This window comes from Mobula birostris, chromosome 11 (assembly GCF_030028105.1).
Source record: "Mobula birostris isolate sMobBir1 chromosome 11, sMobBir1.hap1, whole genome shotgun sequence".
Lineage (NCBI taxonomy): Eukaryota > Metazoa > Chordata > Chondrichthyes > Myliobatiformes > Myliobatidae > Mobula > Mobula birostris.
In genome coordinates, this window is record NC_092380.1 from 105,228,216 (window position 1) to 105,255,469 (window position 27,254).

General features: G+C 45.0%; 1 protein-coding gene across 1 annotated transcript; it reads right to left on the bottom strand.

Annotated features, from left to right (window-relative positions):
* Positions 1–230: 230 nt before the first annotated feature.
* Positions 231–22,686, bottom strand: LOC140205569 (carbohydrate sulfotransferase 1-like). Its single transcript, XM_072273193.1, has 2 exons — positions 22,525–22,686; positions 231–5,599 (listed from the first exon to the last, which is right to left on the bottom strand). Exon 2 carries the CDS (start codon positions 5,577–5,579, stop codon positions 4,230–4,232), a length of 1,350 nt encoding a protein of 449 aa, XP_072129294.1. The 5' UTR covers positions 5,580–5,599; positions 22,525–22,686; the 3' UTR covers positions 231–4,229.
* Between the last annotated feature and the right edge of the window lie 4,568 nt (positions 22,687–27,254).

Sequence of the window (27,254 nt, forward strand, 5' to 3'; positions counted from 1 at the left end):
CAGCAATTCCAAGTGAAACTTTATTTTTGTCTCTTTTTATTGGAATGTGGAAGGTAATCATTCTCCAGCGCCATTTTCTCCACTCTGTGAACCAGGATGGCATTGGACACTGGAGCAAGCTGGAAGGGTAAGCTTTGGGAAGACAGTAAGTCACAGGAGGGTATGTATGCAGAGTGGCTAGACAAGGACTGGCATTGAACAAAATATCACACTAGCTCCACGGAGGAATTTGTATTTGTTCCAGTTGGTTGTATGAATAACTTCCAGCATGTTAAGTACACGGATGAGAAATGTACACGTACAGAATGTGTAAAATACAGAGTACACAAGACTTTATTTTGGAATTGATTTTCCATTCACAATAACCTACTCTGGAATCCAAAGCAACGTAAGTGACATACATTCAAGACGAGTTTCTCAGCTTTCCTCAGCTGGATAGATTTTAACCCTTTTAGTGTCAAGGAACATTGTCATACTCCAAAGCATATAGGCAATGCAATAAGGTTTAAGTTATATTTCTGGAGGTGAACATTAGGAAATATGGACTAACTTTCTTTACTGCCGAGCTTCCAAGCATCCTGGCTAGCAAATTCCAGCTCCTAACGCAAGAAACATAGAGTTATAGAAACTTGCATTAATATAGCATCTGTTGTATCACAAAATACATTGCAGCCAATGAAATACTTCAAAAATGTAGTCATTGTGATTTATTTCTGTGTTTATTTCGGGATTAAGCACGGTAACAGGCCCTTCTGGCTCAACAAGCCCGTGCTGCCCAATTAATCCCAAGTGACCAATTAACCTACTGATCAGGTACGTCTTTGGAATGTGAGACTAAACTGGAGCAGCCAGAAAAAAAACTGATGCAGTCATGAGTAGAACATACAAAACCTCCTCCTGGACAGCAGCAGGAATTGAACCTGCTTTTGCTGGGGACTGTAAAGTGTCACACTACTGTCCTGCCCCATGAAAGATCACTGAAATGCCATGATAATGATTGGATAATACTTGTATTGATAATTGAAGGGTAACTATTGGGAAGAACTTTGTATCTGTTTGAAATATTGATCCTCTGTTTAATTTTGCCTTGGGAAGATGGCACTCACATAGGACATCAGTCTGTCCGAGCTGCTCTGAGTTCGCCCCGATTTTCTGCTCACACTATGGACTGGAACGTGAACGCTCAACTTCTGATACAAAGGTGAAGGTACTACATTTTGGAAGTAGAGCACAGTCTATTCGGAGCTGGTGTTCACAAGTTGCTTTCTTCAGGCAACTGCTTTTAAGTAAATATTTTATACTTTACACGCAGGTTTTCAAACTCAGAAACCACAGGATATTCTAGTCCATCTCTGCCATCCAAACATACCTTCCAGTCATCCATTTTCAGTATAAATATCAGTAGGTGTTCCATTATTGGCACATTATTTCTGTGGCTATTCACCAGTTAAAAACACATGCTGTCTCATTCATTTGTGGATTAGGCACCATTTTTCAGAAGCTGAGGGTAAATTCTCCAGGAGGTGTGTGGAGGGAGGCAGCAAAATTTGAACACAATGCTTTGAAAACTTTCAGACCCGAATCAACTGGAACAACTGCCAGTTATGACATGAGATCACAAAGACCTCGGCTTGCGCTTGTCCAGTGTTGTCAAGTAGAAACTGACGGCGGCCACAAAGATAAATACCTACGCTAGCAACAAGCAACGTGCTTGAGAAACTCAGCAGGTCAGGCAAATTGACACTTGATCTTTTGGGTCAAGTACCTTCATCTGGACTGGTTCCAGCAACCGCAGTCAGTCACTTATGTCTCCAATACAGGAACTAATTGTCTTCAGAGTTATGTATTTAAATACACACCACACACATGCACGCACGCACGCACGCACACAGAGGTCTATGCAACTCACAGATGATTGACAAATCTCCAGCTCCTGTCAGTGACGAATGTGAAGCATTCACAATGATGAAGTTACACATGCACACTTTGTTTTTGTATCTTACTTTTTTTTTTACCAACAAGGCACAGAAAAATCATCAAAATATGCATGCATACCCCATGCAAAGGAACACTGAGACGGCATGCACTGATGGTGTCAGTTGCTCACTTGTTATTGACTAATCTAATACAACGTTCCACATATCTGTATGGTCAATCAGCCACATGTGGCAAATGGATAACATACTTGACAGACACATAAAAAAAAGATTCTGCAGATGCCGGAAATCCAGAATCCACACACATACATGTTGGAGAAACTCAGCAGGTCAGGCAGCATCTATGGGGAGAAATAAACAGTCCACGTTTGGGCTGAGACATTTCATCCCGAGGAAGAGTCTTGGCATGAAACATTGACTGCTTATTCCTCTCCACAGATGTTGCTTGACCTGCTGATCTCCTCCAGCATGTTGTGTGCTAACATACTTGACAACACTGGCCAAATCTGAGGTTTCCCCTCTCTTAACATTATTTAAAATGAATGGTTGGTTCTTCAGCAGAGTCCCCCAGGCACAATTACTCGAACTATTTGTTTGGCACGAACTCTAATAATTGACCAAAACCTAGAGAGCATTGCAGGGGTTGGGGGTTAGAAATCTGAGAAACTTCCTGGTGTATTAAAAATAGTTCAATGTTGATTTCTTCAAGATCATCTGACAGTTTAGAAAGATACAATGCATTCAAAAATATTCAAATATTTCACATTTTTAATAAACACATTCACCCACATTAAAAAGTCGGGATATTTTGTAAAATTGTTGGAACGTTCACCATGTCCAAGAAGCTCTCTGGAAATCTCCCATGACTCCACAACTTACTTCTATCAGCAGGAATAATTTGAAAGTTTGTGTGCATGTTAGGTTGCCAACTGTACTGATCATTTTGGCGTCTGCATGGATTAATCTTCAGAATGTAGCTGTAGGCAAGTCATGGAGAAAATCAAAGCAAGACTGAAATATTTCTTGTCCCCAATTCTTTGCAAACATTGCTATTTATTTATTGATTTACACAATGTTATCATCACTGATAAAAACAATGCAAATTCCTAATTGATGGAATGAACACCAGTCCTGCAGTGCTCTAGGAGAGAAAGTTTTATGACTGAGAATCGGTGATAATGAAGGAACACTGATATATTTCCAGTTTAGGATCACGTACGTCACAGAGGGCAGCCTGGAGGGAAACATGTAGTTGGTGGTCCGGTATCCCAGTGCATCTTTTCTCCTTCTTCAGGGACTCTGTAGATTGTGGGTTTGGGAGACGCTGTGAAAATAGGCATGGAGTGATACCGAATGGAATAAAGGCCCTGCGTGATAACTGCACTTTGTCAGTTGTCCGCACTGCACCCGTGTCCCGCAGTGATGAAGGCATGAATATTGACAGTGGAATCTAGATAGTCATAGTACACATATTGCAAATGGGAAAGGAAAGTCTGCATGATTGTAATCAAGAATTATCGGACAATGCAGATGAATCATTTGGTGAGGTGATCCATAGTAGTGAGAAGTGATCAAGGCCCCTAAAGATACATTCAACAGAAGTTAGGGTAGAGAAAGGAAACATGCCCTTTGGCACAACTCCTCCATGCTGGCAAAGGTGACAACCATAGCTAGTCCCAATTGCCCACATTTGGCCCATATCTCTCTAACCTTTCCTATCTGTACACATTTCCAAATAGAATCATGGAATATTCTATATTCTATATATGGAATATTCCAATAGCATGGAAGTAATCGCTTGAGTCCACCTGGTCCATACTGATCCAAGATATCTATCTAAGCTGGTCCTATATGGCCCACATCCCACGAAACATTTCATTTTCATGCACCTGTTCAACTGCCCTTCATGTATCTGCCTCAAACACCTCCTCTGGCAGCTCGTTCCATCTTCTGGGTGAAAATATTGCCCCTTGGGTTCCTCTAAAACCTTTCCCCCTTCGCCCTAAAACCCATGCCTTCTAATCCTTGGTTCCCCAACATCAGGGAAAACGTCATCGAAATGTCGTTGTGGTACCAGCCAGGACCCGCTCATCTGGCAGCAAATTCCATATAGCTTGCACCCTCTGAGTGGCAACCCTGCTCGTGTGTGTGTGTGTGTGTGTGTGTGTGTGTGTCTGCCTATGCGTACGGGGAACCTTACCCAACAATGTAAGAACATTTCATATATATTTATATATTATATATAGAATAGATATCAAAAATATATCACCAAATGGCACAAACTATTCCTGATTACAAATAGGGCAGAAAGGTCCTATCTTCAGCCAGACTTACGGAGACGTTTCGGAGCTCTTCCACCGAGCTGACCATCCTGTAGCCGAGCTGCACCAGGGTCAGGTTGCAGATGTCCTGCACCAGCTCCACCATGTCGAAGGTGAGCTTGAGCCTCCAGCCCTCGGCGGTGGCGGCCGAGTCTCTCACTGTGGCGTACTTGTGGTTGCCTGAGGCGCCGGCGCCCCTCGTGTTGTTGAGGATCCACCTCCTCACGCTGGCGTCGAGCGAGGCGCCGAGGAAGCGGTAGATCTCCTGCGCCTTCTCCTCAGGCCGCCTGGCCAGGTCCTCGTAGCGGACCAGCATGTAGCGGCCCTTCAGCCAGTGGGGCCGGGCCAGGCCGGTGGCGGCCGAGCGAAGCAGGTCGCCGCACGTGGCGCTGAGGTGCGAGGCGTCCAGGTTGTAGGGCCTGCGGCCGCTGTTCCGCCACACCTTCCAGGCGCGGAAGCTGTCGGGGAAGGTGTCGATGCGTGAAGCCAGGATGGCGCGGGGGTCGCGCACCAGCTGGATCACCTTCATATTGAGGCGCGGGTCCTCGAGCAGCGCGCGCACGTCGCCCACCTCGGGCACGCGCACCGTCTTGATGGCGATGTGGTGACGGCGGCGGCAGACGCCCGACGCCAGCGTCAGGTTGAGGGCGCCGCACCGGCGCACACACTCGCCCTCCTCCCAGCGCTCACTGGCTGCCGCCGCCCTGTTCCGCTCCCCGCCCTCGGGCTGCCCGTCCGTTGGCCATGCGGCGCACACAGGCGGCGAGCACAGCGCCTTGCTGGCGCCGCGGCGGAACAGGCGCTGGGTGCTGTGCTGCTCGGGCGCCGGGCGGATGTAGGCCTCCAGGTCGTGCAGGCGGCAGCTGAAGAGGCCTCGCAGTAGGTCGCGGTAGGCACCGAGAAGCAGGCGGCGGCCGTCGATGGGCGGCCGCACCCGCAGGCTGGTGTTGATCAGGCTCGTCTGCACGTGGTAGAGCGGCTCGAACAGGTAGAAGATGTCTGAGTGCTGGTTCAGCAGCTGTCCGATGAAGGAGGAGCCGCTGCGGGTGGTGGCCAGCACCAGGATGTGGCTGGCCGGATGTCTCCTTGCGCCGCCGCTGTCCTCCTCCTCCTCCTCCTCCTCCCCGTCCCCCAGCCTCGGCTGGCAGGAGGCACCCGTCCCCAGCTCGCAGCCGCCCCGCTGCTTGGCCACCCGGCAGATGGCGAAAGGCTTGGCAATGAAGGTGCGGATGGCCGTGTACTGCACAGCCAGCGAGGCGGCCACCAGCAGCAGCACCGCCTTCCAGGAGCACTGCATAGCCGCAGGTTTGGCTCTGCTCATTCGGTGTCCAGCGCTGCTCCCTGCAAAGACATAAAACCCAGAGCAAGTCACCACACGGGACCAAGGACACTCGTCCTATACTCTTCCAGAGGGTGGGGTTAAGGAGAGGAATTTGAGCCTGTTCTATCACTCATGGACATCACAGCTTATCCGACGGTTACCATCGACTAATCTGATTTTGGCCTCAGCTCCACACTTAACCCAAACTCATAAGGAAAAGGAGCAGGGAGAGGCGGCTTGGCCCCCTAAGGCTAGCCTACCACTTGTGGTTAAAGGGATGGTTAGGTTTCATTGGCACCTTGACTAATCTGAAGAAAGGAGAATTCAGGCACTGGAAACTGGAGTAGCAAGCAACCTGCTGGAGGAGTTCAACGGGTCAAGCAGCATCTTTGAGGGGAAAGGAAGTAATGACATTTCAGTTTCAGTACCCTGCATTAGTGCAGATGCTGAGTTCCTTCAGTGTTGGCGCGTGGCCAAGTGGTTAAGGCGTTCGTCTAGTGATCTGAAGGTTGCTAGTTCGAGCCTCGGCTGAGGCAGCGTGTTATGTCCTTGAGCAAGGCACTTAACCACACATTGCTCTGTGACGACACCGGTGCCAAGCTATATCGGTCCTAATGACCTTCCCTTGGACAACATTGGTGGCGTGGAGAGGGGAGACTTGCAGCATGGGCCGCTGCTGGTCTTCCATACAACCTTGCCCAGGCCTGCGCCCTAGGAATCTTCCAAGGTGCAAATCCATGGTCTCGCAAGACTAACGGATGCCTATAAAAAAAGAGTTCCTTCATCAGATTGGCTAATCCAATGTTGGCTTCAGATCCACAGTTCCCTGTAACCTTTGAACCCATAAGAAACAGGAGTAGGTCAGTCAGCCCTTTAAACTTGTAATACCATTCCTTGACATCAAGGCTGATCTGATCGTAGGCTCAGCTCCAGAGATATGTACAACCCTTGAGTTATAGAGCCATAGCGCATGGAACCAGATCCCTTGGCCCAATTTGTCTCTGGCAACCAAGTTATCTACTTGAGCCAGTCCCATCTTGCCCAGTATGACCCAAGCCCACCCCAACTTTTCCTATCCATGTTCCCACTTAAGTTTCTTTTAAAAGTCATAATTATACCTTCCTCTGCTAATTTGGATATACCCACTATCCTCTGGAAACTATTGCCCCTCCGAGCCCTCTTAATTTGTTCTGCTTTCACTTGAGGATATGTCCTCCCTTTACAGACTTGCTATCCTTGACTTCCCCATAGTCCAAGAATCTGTTCAACCCTGACTTCATTGCGTTCAGTGCCACAACTGACTAGGGCAGAAAGTTCCAAACTTTCACATGCCTCTGGGAGAGGAAGTCCCTTCTTGGCTCATTCACGAGGAACTGATTCTTTATCTAAGGACCCCTCTCCCTGGCTCTGTACTCTTCCCACTAGGAAAACTATCTAACTTGCCTAGAAACCCTCATAACTTTATATATTTCAGTAACGCCATCTTTATCTCTATGGACTCACATGAGCACGTGGCAAAATAAAATATATTAAAACAATGTCTTCATTTTAAGACAAGGGTTTCTGCAGAATCTGGAAATCCACAGAAGTGCACACAAAATGCTGGAGGAACTCAGCAAATCAGGCAGCATCAATGGAGAGAATAAAGAGTTGACGTTTTGAGCTGAGAGTATTGATGAAGGTTCTCAGCCCAAAATGTTGTCTCTTTATTCCTCTGCAGAGTGGCTACCAGACCTGCTGAGTGCCCCCAGCAGACTCTTCAAGTTAACCCTCCTTTGTTGAACACAGAGAAGGCATGGTCAAGTATACTATCCAATCAGATCACAGCTCCTGCACCTCAACCCGATTCCATTCCTCTGATTCCCTTAGTTTGTTTAGTATAATTAGCCTGGCTGTCAAATGTTTGACTTAAACATTTATCCACAGAAAAAGTAAAGCACTGCAGTATGTTGGCCAACTGGGCAAGTTTACCCTGAAAAATTTACTCCTCGGAAGTCTGATTTTCCAGCAAATTTTGCCCGGTGGAATGAAATCGTCTTGTATTGGATTGATAACGAGGATCGGTCTTCAGTCAACTGTCAGTCTTCAGTCAGCTGTTCAAAGTTGTTAACGTGGATTTGGCAGTGGTAATGATAGTGAGACTATCAGTGTTCACAATTATTACTCCATAAAACTGACATCAACTTTAGAATTTTCTTGCACGTGTGGTTTACCACAGAATTATTCAAGTTGCTGTCGGCAGTCCAGTGCTCCTGGACAGTGTTCTAATGATGTTGAAATTAACATGGGGATCAACAAGAGAACATACAACTGAGCTAATTGCTTACAAAAATTGAAGACCACACCAACTAGGAGGAGGTGCACTCGTCTCCCCATGATAATCGAAGTTTGAGTGGAAGAATAGCTGTGAGAGACCCAAGCAGCAAATTTTAAATAGATTGACTATTTACAAAGATTTCTTAAAACCTCTCATACATTGGATAGGCATATGGATGTGAGGATAATGGAGGGGTATGGACATGGTGTAGGTTGGAGGAATTAGAACATAGAACACAGAACAGACATCTACAGCACATTACAGGCCCTTCAAACCACAATCTTGTGCTGACCATGTAACCTACTCTAGAAACTGCCTGGAATTTCCCTAGTGCGTAGCCCTTTATTTTTCTAAGCTCCATGTTCCTATCTAAGAGGCTCTTAAAAGACCCTATTGTATCTGCCTCCGCCACCATCGCTGGCAACGTATCCCATGAACCCACCACTCTCTGGGTGAAAAACTTACCCCTGACATCCCCTTGGTACCTAGTTCCAAGCACCTTAGAACTATACCCCCTCGTTTTAGCTATTTCAGGCTTTGCTATCCACGTGATCAATGCCTCTCATCATCTTATACACCTTCTCATCCTCTGTTGGTCCAAGGAGAAAAAGCCAAGTTCACTCAACCTATTTTCATAAGGCATCCTGGCAACATCCTTGTACATCTCCTCTGCACTCTCTCTATAGTATCCACATCCTTCCTGGAGTGAGCTGACCAGAACTGAACACAATACTCCAAGTGGGGTCTAACCAAGGTCTTATATACGTAGCTGTAAAATTACCTCAGGGCTCTTGAACTCAGTCCCACGGTTGATAAATGCCAACGCACCATACGCCTTCTTAACAACACTGTCAACTGGACAACGGCTTTGAGTGTCCTATGGACATGGACCCCAAGATCTCTCTGATCCTCCACAGCTGCCAAGAGCCTTACCATTAATATTATATTCTACCTTCATATTCAACCTTCCCAAATGAACCACTTCACACTTATCTGGGTTGAACTCCATCCGACATCTCTCAGCCCAGTTCTGCATCCTATCGATGTCCTGACAACCCTCTGGACTATCCACAACAACCCCAACCTTTGTGTCTTCAGCAAACTTGCTAACCCACCCTTCTCCTTCTTCATCCAGGTCATTTATAAAAATTCACAAAGTTGGGGGCGGGGGGGAAATCCCAGAACAGATCCCAGCGGATCGCCACTGATCACTGACCTCCATGCAGAATATGAACCATCCCCACCCACCCTTTGCCTTCTGTGGGCAAGCCAATTCTAGATCCACAAAGCAAGGTCGCCTTGGAGCCTTGCATGTGTTATTTTTTTTGCTGTTTTTTGTTTGATATTCAGTTTAGATAGTTGTGGGCTGAAGGGCCTGCTCCTGTGCTGTACTCTTCTCTGTTTTATGTTCTCACTGGTGACCTGATAAATTTAAAAGATTAAAAATATTTCCAAGAATTTGTTCAAAATATCTACAGTGATATGTAATTCAGATTTTTGTTTAAAATTTCTAACTTTCTGGAACTATTTAGAAGTTTCTGAGGATGGGTCACCTCTCAACTCTAGGAGGTGTCAGTTTTCATGATTTTATGAGCTAATCTATTTTTGACTGTCCCAGCTAATGTAACTTGTCAGAGCTGAAGGCTCTCCCACGGAAACTCTTTCAGTGTTTTGCACACGTTCTTGGCGGGAGCATTGCTGTGGGAAATCTCTGCTGAGGTCAGTGGTAAGCAGTGCTGGCTGGCTGCTGACTTCAACATCTGGTCTGTACATCTGGCCAAATCTAGCTGGAGAAATAACAGTGCGAGTTCACAGTGCACAGCAATATTACTCCACATATTGGCCATAAACACAAGAGATTCTGCTGATGCTGGAAATCCAGAGTATCACACACAAAATGCTGGAGGAACTCCGCAGCTCGTGCAGCATCTATGGAGAAAATAGATCATCGATGTTTTGGGCCGCAGTTCTAGAAGAACGGGGGAGGGGAAGGAGTACGAGCTGGAAGACGAAAGGCAGAGCCAGGTGACGGGGAAGATAGGCGGGTGGGGAGTGGGGATGAAGTAAGAAGCCATGAGGTGATTGGTGGAAAAGGTAAAGGGCTGAAGAAGAAGAAATCTGATAGGAGAGGAGAATGGATCATGGGAGAAAGGGCAGGAGGGGCACCAGAGGGGGGTAATACTCAGCTGAGGGGAAGAGAAGGGCTAAAAGCAGGGCCAGAAGGGAGAATGGAAAAGCAGAGAAGGGAGGAGGGGAGAAATTACCGAAAATTGGAGAAACTGATGTTCGGTGTTATGGAATTAAAGGAGATTGCCGATTTAGGGTGTTAACTGCTGTTCAATGTATGCACAAATTCAGATGAATCTTGGGAATAAACTACTACTTTCAGATGGGTGGTTACAACTGGCTAATTTTTGCAAATTTGGGAGGATGCAGTAAATGTTGAACCATTTGATCATGCCCAGCTCTGGCTCATTGTTTACACGATGACTTGGTCTTTAACCCCTTTGTTCTCAATGGACGATCAAGTTGCCCCTCGCATTTTCAGGTTATATTACGGGAAGTAATTCTTAGGACACTGCCACTGAGGGACAGGCTAGTGTTTATTGACCGCTTCCCGTTGCCCTTACAGTGTTTTAAACTTGCAACAGAGCAGCTGCGTCAACTCTGCAAAGGAGTTGCCTGATTTAGACCTGACGACAAAGAAAGAACATCAATGTACATCCAAGCAACACACATCAAAGTTGCTGGTGAACGCAGCAGGCCAGGCAGCATCTGTAGGAAGAGGTGCAGTCGACGTTTCAGGCCGAGACCGTCAACTGCACCTCTTCCTACAGATGCTGCCTGGCCTGCTGCCTTCACCAGCAACTTTGATGTGTGTTGCTTGAATTTCCAGCATCTGCAGAACTCCTGTTGTCAATGTACATCCAGATTGTTGTTGTCTCTGGCTGGGTGAGCAGCAACTCAGCTGGTGGCACTCTTACCTCTAAAAACCGGAGGGTCCAAATCATGCTTCTGCACAGAAATTCAGGCTGATCATGAGGGAGTGCTACATCCCCTCGTCCTTCAGAGCTTTTGCTATTAAAGGTGCGAGGGGAACGATTTAAAAAGATCCCGAAGGGCAACTTTCAAGCAGACAGTGGTGAGTATGTGGAATGAGCTGCCAGAGGAAGTGGCTGAGGCAGGTACAATAGAATCTAAGGAGGACTTGGCCGGGCATGTGGAAGGGTGGCAGCCTGGAGGGGTATGGGCCAGATGCGGGATGTGGTCAGCTAGATGGACGTGGTCAGTGTGGACTTGTTGGGCCAAGGGGCCTGTAGCTAGCTGTGCTGTACTGCTCTCGTGACTCTGTCACATTATTACATTCGAATGGAGATGAGGAGGAATTTCTTTAGACAGGGAGTGGTGAATCCGTGGAATTCACTGCCACAGACAGCTGTGGAGGCGAAGCCATTGGGTACATTGAGACAGGCTAGAAGGCATAGGCAGTGCTGTGGCTCTGTTGCTAAGAGATGGAATTCTTTAGTAAGAGGTGACATAGGGTCAGAGAATGTTGAATCTTTGTAGGTGGAGTTAGGAAACTGCAAGGGTAAAAACCCATTCTGGGAATCATATATAGGTCTCCAAATAGTAGCCAAGATGTGGGGTTGAGATTCCAAAGGGAGCTGGAAAAACGCATGTAATAAAGGTAATGAGGGATTTCAATATGCAAGGGGATTGGGAAAATCAGATTGGTGTCGGATCACAAGAGAGGGAATTTGTTGAAAGCCTACAAGATGGCTTTTTAGAGCAACTTGTGTTTGAGCCTACTTGGGGAAAGGAAATCTTAGATTGAGTGTTGTGTAATAACCTAAATTTTATTAGGGAGCTTAACATAAAGGAACTCTTAGGAGGTAGTGATCAAAACATGATTGAATTCATACTGCAATTTGAGAGGGAGAAGCCTAACTCACATGTATCAGTATTGCAATGGAATAAAGGGAATAACAGAGGCCTGAGAGAGGAGATTGCCCCGATAGATTGGAGGAGGATACTGGCAGGGATAATGACAGAGCAGAGATGGCTGAATTTTCTGGGGATAGTTCACAAAGCACAGGATAGATAAGCCTCTCAGAGGAAGAAGTTCTCAAATGACAGGGGTAGGCAACCATGGTTGTCAAAGGAGGATAGGTCTGCATAAAAACCCAAGGAAGGGGCATATAAGGTAACAAAAGTGAGTGGGATGTTGGATGATCAGGAAGCTTTTAAAATTCAACAGAAGGAAACTAAAAAAGCTATAGGAAGGGAAAAGATGAAAAATACGGGCAGACTAACTGATAATATAGAGCAGGATACCAAAAGTTTTTCAGTTATATAATGAGTAAAAGGAATGTGAGAGTTGATATTGGATCACTGGAAAATGATGCTGGTGAGGAAGTAATGGTGGCAAATGAACTTAATGGGTATTTTGCGTTTGTCTTCACTGTAGAAGGCATTAGTAGTGTGCCAGAAGTCCGTGAGTGTCAGGGAGCAGGAGTGCGTGCTATTGCTATTACAAAGGAAAACGTGCCAGGCAAACTCAAAGGTCTAAGGGTGGATAAGTCACCTGGACCAGATGGACTACATCCCAGAGTCCTGAGAGAGGTTACTGAAGAGATAGTGGATGCATTGGTCATGATTGTTCAAGAATCACTTGATTCTGGCATGGTCCTAGAGGACCATTGCAAATGTCACTCCACTTAAGAAGGGAGGAAGGCAAAAGAAAGGAAATTATAGGCCAGTTAGCCTAATCTCGTGGTTAGGAAAGTGTTGGAGTCTATTATTTAGGATAGGATTTCGAGGTACTTGGAGACTAATGATAAAGTAAGTCAAAGTCAGCATGGCTTCCGTCAAGGAAAATCGTGCCTGACAAATCTGTCAGAGTTCTTTGAGGAAGTAACAAGCAGGGTGGACAAAGCAAAGTCAGTGGAAATCATTTACTTGTATTTCCAGAAGGCATTTGATAAGGTGCCACATATGAGGTCGCTTAACAAGATAACTTTCTATGGCATTACAGGAAAGATACTGGCATGGGTAGTGAAATGGCTGACAGGCAGGAGGCAATGAGTGGGAATGAAAAGGGCCATTTCTAGTTGGCTGCCAGAGACTAGTGGTATTCCTCAGGAGTCAGTATTGGGACTGCAACTTTTCACATTGTTTGTCAGTGATTTAGATAATGGGATTGATGGCTTTGTGGCAAAGTTTATGGATGGTACAATGATAGGTAGAGGAATAGGTAGTGCTGAGGAAGCAATATGATTGCAGCAGGACATAGACAAATTGGAAGAATGGATAATCTGTAAAGTTTTAAGAATCAATTTACAACCTAACAAATTGACAGTTTTGTTTGGTATAATTCCTCAACATATTCACAGTATTTCTATATCTGACCAATATGTAATTGCATTTGTCACATTACTGGCTAGAAGGGCTATTTTATCAAAATGGAAAGATGCCTCTGCTCCCACTTTGATACAATGGTTCTCTCAGGTGATGTTATGTCTTAGTTTGGAAAAAATTAGTCGAACTTTTGATCCTAAATTTGACTTTGAGAAAAGGTGGGGTTCTTTTGCCCGTTATTATCATTTGACAAGTTAATTAAGATGGTCCTTTTCTGAAGCTTGGTTATATGGATTTGGTTGGCGGTTTGATATCCTTTTTTATGGAAGTTTGTATGGCGTATAGCTCCGGGTTTGTGCTCCAAATGGGTTTTTGTTTCCTTTTTTTTAGTTATTAGGGGTTTTCTCTGTTTTAGTTAGTAGGGGTTCTTTTTTTCTTTCTTTCCTTTTTTCCATATAAAAAAAAGCTTTAATACTTTGTTTTTTGATTATTATTGATATACTGTTCAGCCTGGTTGATAGTTTAACTTTTACTCTACATATGGATATGTTACCTTGATTATTTTGATGTATTTTTCCCTGTTGTTGATTTTCAATAATAATTAATAAAAAGATTTAAAAAGAAAAGAAAGGAAGAATGGGCAAATAAATAGCAGATTGGATACAGTGTTGGAAGATGTATGATAATGCATTTTGGTAAAAGAAACAATTATCTAAATGCGGAGAAGGCTCAAATGGCAGAGGTGCAGAGTGACTTGGGAGTCCTCGTGCCAGACTTCCAGATGGTCAATTTACAGTTGAGTCTGTGGTAAAGAAGGCAAACACATTGTTAACATTTATTTCAAGGGGAATAGAATATAAAAGCAAGGAGATAATGCTGAGCCTTTATAAGACACAGGCCAGGCTGCACTTGGAGTACTGTCAACAGTTTTGGGCCCCGTATCTCAGAAAGTATGTGTGGTCATTGAAAAGGGTCCACAGGAGGTTCACAAAGATGATTCTGGGGCATTTAGCAGTTTCGGGCCTGTACTCACTGGAATTTAGAAGAATGCGGGGGGATCTCATTGGAACCTCCCGAATGTTTAATGGACTTAATAGGGTGGATGTGGAGAGGATGTTTCCTATGGTGGGTATCCAGAACTAGAGGGCACAGCCTCAAAACTGAGGGGTGACCTTTTAGAACAGACGTAAGGAGGAATTTTTTTAGCCAAAGAGTACTAAGTCTATGGAATGCTCTGCCACGTACTGTGGTGGAGGCCAAGTCCATGGGTCTATTGAATGCAGAAGCTGATTGTTTCCTGATAGGCCAGGCATCGAATGATATGGCGAGAAGACAGGTGTATGGGGTTGAGAGGAATCCGCGATAAGTCATGATAGAATGGCAGGGCAGACTCGGTAAGTTGAGTGGCCCGATTCTGCTCCTACGACTTACGGTCTAGATTTAAAGCAGAGGTGTTCAGGTTCTTTATTAGTCAGGGTGTCAAAGCTTACAGGGGGAAGGCAGGAGAGTGGCATTGCGAGGGAGAGGAAACCAGCCCTGAGAGAATGGGAAAGCAGACTTAACGGGATGAGTGGCCTAATTCTGCTCCTGTGTCAGATGGTCTCACATGGACTGAAAAAGTGATTTGAAGTTTCTAAAAAAAAACATGAAATAAGTACCTTCTTTATTTTGCAGGGGAGTGTGTGATGGAATTATGGAATTCTTACACACATACTTCCTTTTGCCTTTACAGGTGTTTATATACATGTCTGTTTGAGTAAACTACATGTGCAAACCACATCTCATCCAATTAAACACCACAGAATTATGTTTTCAGAAAGCTCACGGTACGCTGGGTACAGAGAGGTCGGTGGAGCCCATCATTTAGAACGACTGGGCTGTTTCTTACTGTAGATTGTAATTCTACATAGTAAGAGTCTCTGTGGATGACTTTATAGATTTACCTGTACTGAGCCAAGCTTAAACCAGAGCCAGCAGGGGAGGTCACTGCGTTCTCATGGACTGTGTGAAAATACTGGCAAACGCACTGCATTGATTTCAGAGAGAGTGAAGCAGGCAGGAGGTTTGTTTTAAAATATTTGGAGATAGAGCATGGTAACAGGCCCTTCTAAAGCAATGAGTCCATGTGACCCAATTGCACCCATGCGACCAATCAGCCAATCTGCAATATGGCAGGGGGGAACCAGAATGCCTGGAAAAAAGACCCCACATGGTCATGGGGAGAAGGTGCAATGTTACAGACAACGGCAGGACTTGAACCCCGGTCGTTGGCGCTGTAACCGTGTTACGCTAACCACTACGCCATCGTCCTGCCCCAGGTGGCTGTGTAGAAAGCCTTCTTGCAATAAGCAACCTGTCAGCATTTCGGCTACTTCGAAGAGCTTGCACAAATCAGGGTACGTCTCAGGAGAATCGCTCGTCAGTTATAGAGTTTGTAGATGGGAGGCAATTTTATGTGACTTGTTTGTCAGGAAGTAACTCACAATCAGCAGCACATTCTGTTTGTGTCATAATGGAAAAATAGAAAATTGATCAATTTGGGAATAGTTCAAAGTGAAGAGACTAAAATATCACAGCAACAAGGGCTGTTTCATACAATAGGGTAGTAATTGGGATTGCACATCACACACTGGGATTGTAGTGCAATTGTATAACACTGTAACAAAAACTGGACTGATATACCACATGATGGGACAGTAACTGGCATTAAAACATCAGCTGGTACAATACATTATACACCGTGGCTATACCTAAAAATGTCCTTCACACACCAGGACGGTAATTGAGACTATATGTCATGCACTGGGTTTGAAAGTGAGATTACAGATCACAGATTGGGTTAGAATTGAAATGATGCACTCAGACATTTGACAGAGTCGTACATCACCCACTAAGACATTGACTGAGATTGTAAATCATACAGTAGGAAAATGACTGGGATTCTACTCCAGGACACAGAGTAATTGAGATTTCACATCACGGGTTGGGATATTAACTAGGATTACATGTCATACTTCGCAGAGGAACTGGGATTACCTTGGATTATGTGTCAATGACAAGGCTTGTAACTGATGATGTATATCATACTCTGGATGAGCAACCAATATTATACATCTCACCTCAGGGAAATTAATTGAGATTGTACATTTTATGGAAGAACATTAACTGGGATTTAATATCATGTATTGAGTAATAAGAAGAACTATATGTCATCGCTGAAAAAGCACCTGTGATGGCTTCTTATGCAGCTTGGGTCAACAACAAGGCTATTATAACAACACTGGCAGCATGCATCATATGCTGAAACAGTAACTGGGACTTAACATGCCCAGTGGGGCATCTACAATGACACAAAGCAATAATGTATCTCTAGACACTAATAGTACAATAGTTTCTCACAGAAACAGGTTTGCATATTACACACACTATCCCACACTCATGAAGAGTAACTTCAATCTTGGAATAAACTAGAAGGTCAACACAACATTGTGGACCAAAGTGCCTGTACTGTGCTGTAGTGTTCCATGTTCTAGGTTCCACAGGTTCCATATTTTGGGATTGAGTAATCTCGTATAACTCCAGCAGTGCCTCCCAAATGCATGGTCTTTAAAATTTAGAAGAACAAAGCTTCAGGCACTTGGGAACACCACCACCTACAGGTTTATCTCCAACTTGCACATCATTCTGACTTCGAAATACATCACAGTTCCTACCTGTCACTGGGTCTAAATCCTGGAATATTCTCTCCACCAGAGCTGGCTTTCAGAAAAAGACTTTGAGCTGAGATCCTGATCTTCAGGGGGCATATTAAATCTCCAGGCCCTGTTTCCTGAAGGCCTGTTCAATATTTATATTTATCCCTCGTTTGATACCTATACAACAGATGATCCTGTTGGCATTATGTTACTCTTTGCAGGCATTTTGTCTAACTGAACTGGCTGTAACATTACACCAGCAGCATTTAAGTGCCTGTGTAATTTGGTTGGAAGCCTTGTGGCTGAAAAAGACACCAAACCTTTTTTTCATTCTCAGTAGCACAGAAGGCAAGTTATAGTAATTGTTATTGAGCGCTTAGGAAATGGCCAGTTCTGAAATGGCAGGGGAGTTTGACTGTGGACCTTTGCAAACAGAAATGACAACTAAGACAAGCTACTGTCCATTGCTCAGACCATTATGGTCCGGAAGATGGAACTGAAAGCTTCACTTGCCCCTGATCAGGTCAATGATGGTGACTGCTCAAATTGCTTTCTTTATTCTTTAACGGGGCGGGGTGGGGGACAGGAAAAAGGAAATCATGGGACAGTTAGCCTGACTTCATGAATTGGAAAGATGTTGGAGTCCATTATTATGAATGATGTTTCAGGGTACTTGGAACTGCATAATAAAGTAGGCCAAAGTCATACAAATCTCGCCTGACAAATCTGTTGGAACTCCTTTAAGGAAATAACAGACAAGATAGACAAAGAGGAGTTAGTGAATGGTATCTACTTGGATTTGCAGAAGGTCTTTGACAAGGTGCGGCACATGAGGCTTCTTAAGAAGATAAGAGTCCATGGTATTACAGGAAAGATACTAGCATGGACAGAAAATTGGGAGGAGGCAAAGCATCTATTCTGGTTGGCTGCCAGTGACAAGTAGTTTTCCTCAGGGACTGGTATTGGGACTTCTTTTCACGTTATATGTCAACAATTTGGACGACAGATTTTATGGCTTTTTGATCAAATTTAAGGAAGATACGAAGATAGCTGGAGGGGCCTGTAGTGTTCAGGAAGCAGGGAATCTGCAGAAGATCTTGGACAGATGTGGCAGATGGAACATAGTATAGGGAAGTGTACAGTCATACACTTTGTTGGAAGGAATAAATGTGTAGACTATTTTCTAAGCAGGAAGAAAATTCAAAACTCAGAGGTGCAAAAGGACTTGGGAGTCTTTGTGCAGGAATAATTAAAAGTTAACCCGTAGGATGAGTTGGTAATAAGGAAGGTAAATGCAATGTTAGCATTCATTTCAATAGGACGAGAATATAGGAGCAAGGATGTGATTCTGAGACCTCATCAGATACTGTTCAGACCACGTTTGGAGTATTGTGAGCAGTTTTGGGCCGCATGTCCAACAAAAGATCTGCTGGCATTGGAGAGAGCTCAAAGGAGGTTCACAAGAATGATTCTGGGAATGAAAGGGTTAACATGGAATGAGTGTTTGATGGCTCTGGGCCTGTACTGGCTGGAGTTTAGAAGAACGTGGGGGCGGAGGAGATCTCATTAAAACCTATTGAATATTGAAAGGCCTAACTGAGTTGATGTGCAGAGGATGTTTCCTCTGGTGGTAGAGTCTAGGACCAGAGGATACACACTCAAAATTGAAGGATGTCCCTTTGGAACAGAGATGAGGAGGATTTTCTTTAGTGAATCTGTGGAATTCGTTGTCACGGATGGCTGTGGAGGCCAAATGAGGGGGTATACTTACAGCAGAGATTGATAGATTCTTAGTTAGTCAGGGTCTCAAATGTTACAGGGAGAAAGCAGGAGTGGGATTGAGAGGGATAATAGATTGGCCAGGATGGAATGGTGACGCAGACTCGATAGGCCGAGTGCCCTAATTCTGCTCCCATACCTTATGATCTTATGCTCCTGGAATGACTTGTCACATGAAAAACTAAGCTGCAAAATTTCACTTGAGAAGAATTTATATGTCTCCCTCTGGCTGTACCTCACAGTTTTTCTAACTGCAGATCTAGAAGCAAGTTGGAAGTGTGGCTTTGGTCAAGCACACTATGGAACTTCAACTCATTGTCAACCAATAATAGACTGTGATTCCCATGAAAGACACTTAATGCTCATGAATAGTGAAATGCAACTATTAAGACTCTGTACAAAGTCACAGTCGAACTGGATCAAAACTGGTGCTTAAGGAAGGCGAACACAGGAGAAACTTCTTGACTGATGAGAACATGGAATTCACTCCCACATGGTGCGGTTGAAAGGAACAGCATAGATGCATTCAGGAGGATAGTGGACAAGCATATTAAAGAGAAGGGCATGAACAGGATAATGACTTTACATCTCCCTAGAACTAGGACAGGATTGGATGCCACTCAAACTGTTGTATCTCACAAAGAGCAAGTATAAATCATAAATTTTGACCAAAGTGTAAAAAGCAGAAATGTTAATACCAGGACTACTGGGACTGTATTACACATGAAACAGGTGATTCTATAGCTCACCTAAGTGGAACAGTGGTACCTCTCATTGGAAGGTAATTAGACAGTGGTGGCATCTTGAGACTATCTCGGTCTGCTGGGACTATAAATGTAGCCTACACGTGTAGAACAGAGTCTGTAGCATGTACTATAGTGTGTACTGTATGGGTCAGTGAGACTGTGGCATGTACTGTATGGGTCAGTGAGACTGAAGCATGTACTGTATGGGTCAGTGGGACTGAAGCATGTACTGTATGGGTCAGATTGTAGCATATATTGTATAGGTCAGTGAGACTGTACCAGGTACTGAATGGGTCAGATTGTAGCATGTACTGTATGGGTCAGTGAGACTGTACCAGGTACTGTATGGGTCAGCCTGTAGCATGTATTTATTTGGTCAGTGAGACCGTAGCATGTACTGTATGGGACAGTGAGACTGAAGCATGTACTGTATGGATCAGACTGTAGCATGTATTGTATGGGTCAGTGAGATTGCAGCATGTGTTGTACAGGTCAGTGAGACTGTAGCTCACAGTGGGACAGTAAAGCTGTACTCTACACATGGACAGGAGAGTGGGACAGTAAGGTTGTACCCCACACATGGACGCGACAGTGAGACTACACCTCACAACAGTGCGACAGTATGACTGTACCCCAAACATGGATAGGACAGTGTGATAGTGTTCCACACATGGATGGGACAGTGAGACTGTACCTTACAGGGGAACAATAATGTTGTATCCCACACGTAGACAGTTCAGTGAGACTGTACCTCACATTGGGGCAGTATGGTTGTATCCACAAGTGGATGTCAGTGAGGCTGTACCTCACAGTGGGACGGTAAAGCTGTACCCCACACGTGGACAGGTCAGTGAGACTGTACCTCACTGGTGGAATAATGAGACCAAAGCTCACACTGGACAAAAAGACAGTACCTCTTACACGGGTGGTGGGCGAAATTGTACCTCACACGCCTGAAGCTGGGAGTGCAGATAGACGGCGCACCGTTAATAGCTCCAGGTTGAAAGCGTCAGGGTCTGAGAGACTTCCTCTGCAGTAGTAAAACTAAGCCGTTCCCATCGGGTTGCGAAGTCACCCGGGGCATTGCCGAGAATGGATCTCACGCCCGTAAAGCCAGGCTTGTGTCAGTGTGCAATTCCAAACGCAGTTTCCGTCAAAATATTCTGTTTCGGTACAGAATATTCGTCATTCCGTACCGATGCGGCAGCTCATTACAGCAACTCAACAATTCGTATCAATGCAAAGTGGACCTCAAGATTCCTTGCAATGATTAAAGGCCAGATTATGTTTGAGTGGGACCTGAATCGGCGCGGCGACCGGGGGAGGGGACACGATTGATCCGGGTGCTGGGCAAGGAGTGACCACTTGTTCCCGGGGCTGTAGAGGAAACCCTCCGCCCCGCCGACGGAGGGCCACCTTCCGCTCACTGAATTAATGCACTTTGAAGTCTCGCTTTGTAAGCAGGACGGGATCTAGACACTGACGGCTCGTTACAATTGCTTCAATAACCACTCTGTTAAAACATCATTCGCCCTAATACAACTCTTCGGGAGCAGGAATTCGGAGGTTTAAATGCAGATTAAACCAAGGATCACAGACTTCCTATACTTTTTAAATGAAAATCACAATGTTCCCATAAAAGCCGCACTCGCTTGCTTGGACTATCCGGTGGAGTATTCCGTCTGGTGACCCCGGAGCCCCGGAGTGTTTCCGAATATTACGGGAGTGATGAGCGAGATTTAAGTCAATGAAACCTCCAGCAGGCGTTCCAGCGCCCTGGCAGACGCTGCGGCGGCGGCTGAAGATTCGCTCCGGGTTTGAAGGAATTTGAGGATTGGATGTGACTGGGATATGGACCGACCCTCGGGTGAGCTGAGAGCTCGCGCTCCGAGTGACAAGTGCAAAACACGCCAGGCGTGTTTCGTGTTTACCTCCGAGCGTCTCCACACACACACACACACACACACACACACACACACACACACACACACACACACACACACACACACACACACACACACACTAATGTAAACCCTACCTTTGTGCAACAATTAACCTGGCACGACTCCGTATGCACCTCCCTGTCTGCAGCTGAGCAGTTTAACGATGTTTATAAAATGTGGGGTTACTCATTTTAGTTTCACTCCTTGGGTTCTGTCGATTCTCATTCGCTTCTCTGGTCGCAGAGTCACTGGGATTGAGTATTCATTCAAAGGAATGCTAATATGGAAGAGACCACCTCCAACAATCCCATCCTTGGTGTCTGCCTGCCCTGGTAGTCTGTCCGTCTGTCCGTCTCTCGTTGATCCAAAATCTCCCATCACACTTATTCACACAAGCGTCCATTCGTCCCACTAAATTACACATCATCTTTAAATTTATTTCTCCATCTCCAGGGTCTATTCACCTCTCTCCATGTATTTCATCTCTCTCTCTGTCGCCTCTACATTGTCCAATAACTTTCAACTCTATATCTCATCTCGATTGCTTTATCTTTCTCGCCGTTTTTCTTTCTTATTGCCCTCTCTCCGTTACTCTCTCTTTTTCATGCACTCTTCTCTCACTTGCTTTCTCTATTCTTTGCTATCCGTTTTTCAATTTTCTTTCCTCATCTCTATCGGTTCCTCTCTCTCTCTATCTATCCCCCTTCTCTATCTATTCCTCTCACTCGTCTCTATCACTTTCTATACCTTTTTCTCTCTCTCTTTATCCCCTCTCTCTACCTCTCTCTCTTCTCTGTCCTCTTCTTTCTCTATCTCCCCCCTTCCCTTTCTCTCTTTTCCTCTCTTTCTCTCTCTCCCTCTCCGTCTCCACCCTCCCTTGTTCCTTCCACACCCCCTTCTCTCTCTCCCAACTATTCTCTCCCACTCTCTCAGTCAGTCTCCCGGGGACTAACTTTCTGTGCTCTCGCTGACCGATGCGGCCGCTCCAGACGGGCCGTGGCCGCCGCTGGCTTTCCCAGCCTCTGAATTCAGCGAGAGCCGCCTCGGTCTCGGATCCACTCTGACATCCCAGCCCCGCCGCCGACAACGGCTCCCCGTGGCCCTTACCTGGCCGGTCCCCGCGCACACGGAGGGGTCCGCTCGGCTGCCTCCCTCCAGCCGCATCCCTCGCAGCCCCGCGGCTGCTCCTCCGCTCGTCCGCCCGGCTAGAGCGGATCCCTCAGCCGGAGCCGCAGCCCCGCTCCCTCTGCGTTTGACAGAGGGAGTGGAATCGCCGACAGCGTGGGCTTTACAAACATCAACCCCCGCCCCCGATACACAGCCCGTTCAAATAAACACAGCCCACTCACACATAAATGTAACGCCACACAGGAACACTCACAGACCACACGCTTACTTTAATATGATGTATACATACTCGTATGTCTGTAGACAGGCACACAGACCACACACTTATCTATGCACACCCTTCATGGATAGTACTGTACTTGCAAACAACCACACACACACACATTTAACTATGTATGCACAGTCGCACTTTTCATACACAGACCACAAATTTGTAAGCACCTTCCAAATATATGCAGACTCACCAACCACTTACACTGATCTTTACACATCCTGCATATAAATGCAAACGCATACACAGAGCTGCAACGCTCATCTCTGTATGCACCTAGGCACATTTTAGACAGACACAGATCACACACTCGTGTATATATGCACACCCTTCATACACAGACCACATACTGACATATACACATGCAAACCCTTCATGCTATCATGTTTGCTGTTGTATGCTGGGGCAGCAGGCTGAGGGTAGCAGACACCAACAGAATCAACAAACTCATTTGTAAGGCCAGTGATGTTGTGGGGATGGAACTGGACTCTCTGACGGTGGTGTCTGAAAAGAGGATGCTGTCCAAGTTGCATGCCATCTTGTACAATGTCTCCCATCCACTACATAATGTACTGGTTGGGCACAGGAGTACATTCAGCCAGAGACTCATTCCACCGAGATGCAACACTGAGCGTCATAGGAAGTCATTCCTGCCTGTGGCCATCAAACTTTACAACTCCTCCCTTGGAGAGCCAGACACCCTGAGCCAATAGGCTGGTCCTGGACTTATTTCCTGGCATAATTTACATATTACTATTTAATTATTTATGGTTTTATTACTATTTAATTATTTATGGTGCAACTGTACCAAAAACCAATTTCCCTCGGGATCAATAAAGTGTGACTATGACTATGACTATGTATAGTATATGCAGATTACACACAGACATTTCAAATTAAATTCAAAGTAAATAGATTATCTAAGTACATATATGTTACAACCCAGAGATTGGTTTTCTTGTGGGCGTACTCAGTAAATCCAAGAAACGTAACAGAATCAATGAAAGAGTACACCCAACAGGATGGACAAATGGACAAATGCCCAATGTGCAAAAGCAAAAGCAAAAAAGTAAATAAGCAATAAATATCGAGATCACAAGATTAAGTCTTGGAGAGTGAGTCCATAGTTTGTGGGGGGCTCCGTATGTAGTGGAAAGTTTCAGTGATGGGGTGAGTGAAGTTGAGTGAAGTTATCCCCAGGGGTTGAAGAACTTGATGATTGAGGGACAATAACTGTTCCTGAAGCTGGTGGTGTGGGTCCTGAGGCTCCTCTACCTTCTTCCTGATGGCAGCAGCGAGAAGAGCGCGTGGCCTGAATGGCGGGGGTCCTTGATAATGGATGCTGCTTTCCTGCGTAGATGTGCTCACTGGCGGGGAGAACTTTACCCATGATGGACTGGGTTGTGTCTACTACTTATCTCTATATGCACAGACATCATTTGCAGCAACTTAATCAGCTGGGGGCAGCATGCAGCGTCAGCATGGTCTGGTGCCTAAACAGCATACCCACAACTCACTAAACCTATAACGTGTGCCTTTGGAATGTAGAGGGATACTGGAGAACCCAGTAGAAACCCACATGGTCACAGGGAGACCATACAAACCCTTTGGTGGGGATTGAACCTGTGTTGCTGGTACTGTAATAGCATTACACTAACCACTATGTTATGGTGCTGCTTCTAAATCTAATAGTCTCCCAATCAAGGGGAAATATTTCAGCCTGTAATATTTAATTGATTCATCTCTTCCATTCAGTCGATGACGAACACCAGATGATGGCCAGGAAGACACTTCAGCTAAAAGTCCTTACAAGATGCCTATGGTTCTTTGTGCTTTTGCTTCAGCGTTCTCACTATTCTTCATCTAAGAAGCTTAAATTTAGTTCTCTCAAACTTGCCAAAATCTGTTTAAATTATTTACATCTCAGGTTCTCCTGTCGCTGATATCTCTCCCCCTCTCTGATCTCAAGCATGTTTTTAATTATTCATGATAAATCACTACTTTCTCACATGGATCTAACCTCCTTCCCATTTTTGGATTTTGAAAAATCCAGATTTTTCTGAAAATCAACATCCCTCCCTCATCCCACTTCTCTCCCTAATCTCTGTCTGTGGAAGAGCAAGGATAGAGCCATCTGGAGAACATGTCACTTCAAAGTTCTCCTCCTGGTCCAAGACTTCCTGACTATGCCATCGTTGTAGCATTGGTACTGGGGTAGAATCCGGGTCCGACACTTCCTGACTATGCCATTGTTGTAGCATTGGTACTGGGGTAGAATCCGGGTCCGACACTTCCTGACTATGCCAATGTTGTAGCATTGGTACTGGGGTAGAATCCTGGTCCAACACTTCTCGATTATGTCATTGTTGTAGCACTGGTACTGGGGTAGAATCCTGGTCCAACACTTCCTGACTATGCCATCGTTGTAGCATTGGTACTGGGGTAGAATCCCGGTCCAACACTTCCTGACTATGCCATCGTTGTAGCATTGGTACTGGGGTAGAATCCGGGTCCGACACTTCCTGACTATGCCATTGTTGTAGCATTGGTACTGGGGTAGAATCCCGGTCCGACACTTACTGATTATGTCATCGTTGTAGCATTGGTACTGGGGTAGAATCCTGGTCCAACACTTCCTGACTATGCCATCGTTGTAGCATTGGTACTGGGGTAGAATCCTGGTCCAATACTTCCTGATTATTTCATCGTTGTAACATTGGTACTGGGGTAGAATCCTGAAGCAGAGAATCCATTTCAAAAAGTGTCTGTAAAGTGCTTCAGGACATGAAAGAGGTTATACAACTGCTGGTGAAATACTCTAAGCAGCTCATAGCTCATTGGTCAGTGGCTCTCATGAAGTCAGGGGGTTCCAGGCACGACTTCCAACGATGGCGTGGTCAGGAAGCGATTAGACCAGTAATATAACCCAATATATCGAAGCAGTTACAAAGCACACATGGCAACAGCTGCATTTCATTTGGAGTTCGAGGAGGTTTGACATGTCAGAATCAGAATCAGGTTAAATATCACCGGCAAATGTCATGACATTTGTGAATTTAGTGGCAGCAGTACAATGCAAAACATGATAAATATAGAAAGAAAAACAAACAAACAAATAAATAAATCAGAATAAATTTATATATGTATATTAAATAGATAAATTAAAAATAGTGCAAAACCTGAGAAAGAAAACACCAAAGACACTTGCAAATTTCTACAGATGTACTGTGGAGGGCATTCTAACTGGCTGCATCACTGTCGGCTATGGGGGAGCGGGTGGGAGGCCCTTCACAAAAATAAGCTACAGAGAGTTGTAAACTTATTCAGCTCCATCACGGGCACTAGCCTCCGTAGTATCCAGGGCATCTTCAAGGAGTGGTGCCTCAAAAAGGCGGCGTCCATCATTACAGACCCCCATCACCCAGGATATGCCCTCTTTTCATTGCTACCACCAGGTAGGAGGTACAGGAGCCTGAAGGAACAGTTTCTTCCCCTCTACCATCAGATTTCTGAATGGACAATGAACCCAAGAACACTAACTCACTACTTTTTTCCTTCTCTTTTTGTGCTAGTTATTTAATTTAACTTTAAAAAAGTATATATATAAGGTGATGAGATGTATTTACATCTCTACCAATGGAGGTGTAAGGCACTCCTTCCCTCTGCTAACATGCAGGTCACCCTTGGGTAAGGTGTAGCACCTGCTTAGCCCCCTCGACCCCCTCACACCCTCATCAGGATCAAGTAAAGCCATGGGAGCAGGTGGTGGGTGGTCGTATGAGCAGCCGTTGCATATCACAAGTCCTGGTTATGTGACCACTGACGCCAGGCAGACAATCTCTGAAGAGTATTGATAATGGCTAGGGTCATCCGTCTTGTAAAGACACTGCTCAGAAGAAGGGAATGGCAAACTACTGTAGAAAAATTTGCCAAGAACAATCATGATCATGGAGAGACCATGAATGCCCATGTCATATGAGACGGTACATAATGAATGAACAAATGCATACATATACTTCTTACTGTAATTTTCAGTTTTTACTATTATACTTTATACTGTATTGTCACCAAACAATTGATACTAGGACGTACAATCATCACAGCGATACTTGATTCTGCGCTTCCTGCTCCCTGGATTACAAGTATTAAATATTAAAAATAGTAACAGTTAGTAAATAATAAAAATTAAATTATATATCATAAATAGAAAATAGAAAAATGGGAAGTAAGGTAGTGAAAAAAAACCGAGAGGCAGGTCCGGATATTTGGAGGGTACGGCCCAGATCCAGGTCAGGATCCGTTCAGCAGTCTTATCACAGCTGGAAAGAAGCTGTTCCCAAATCTGGCCGTATGAGTCTTCAAGCTCCTGAGCCTTCTCCCGGAGGTATTGCAATGTGCTGCTGCTGCAATACAAAAGGTTCATGACATATGCCAGTGA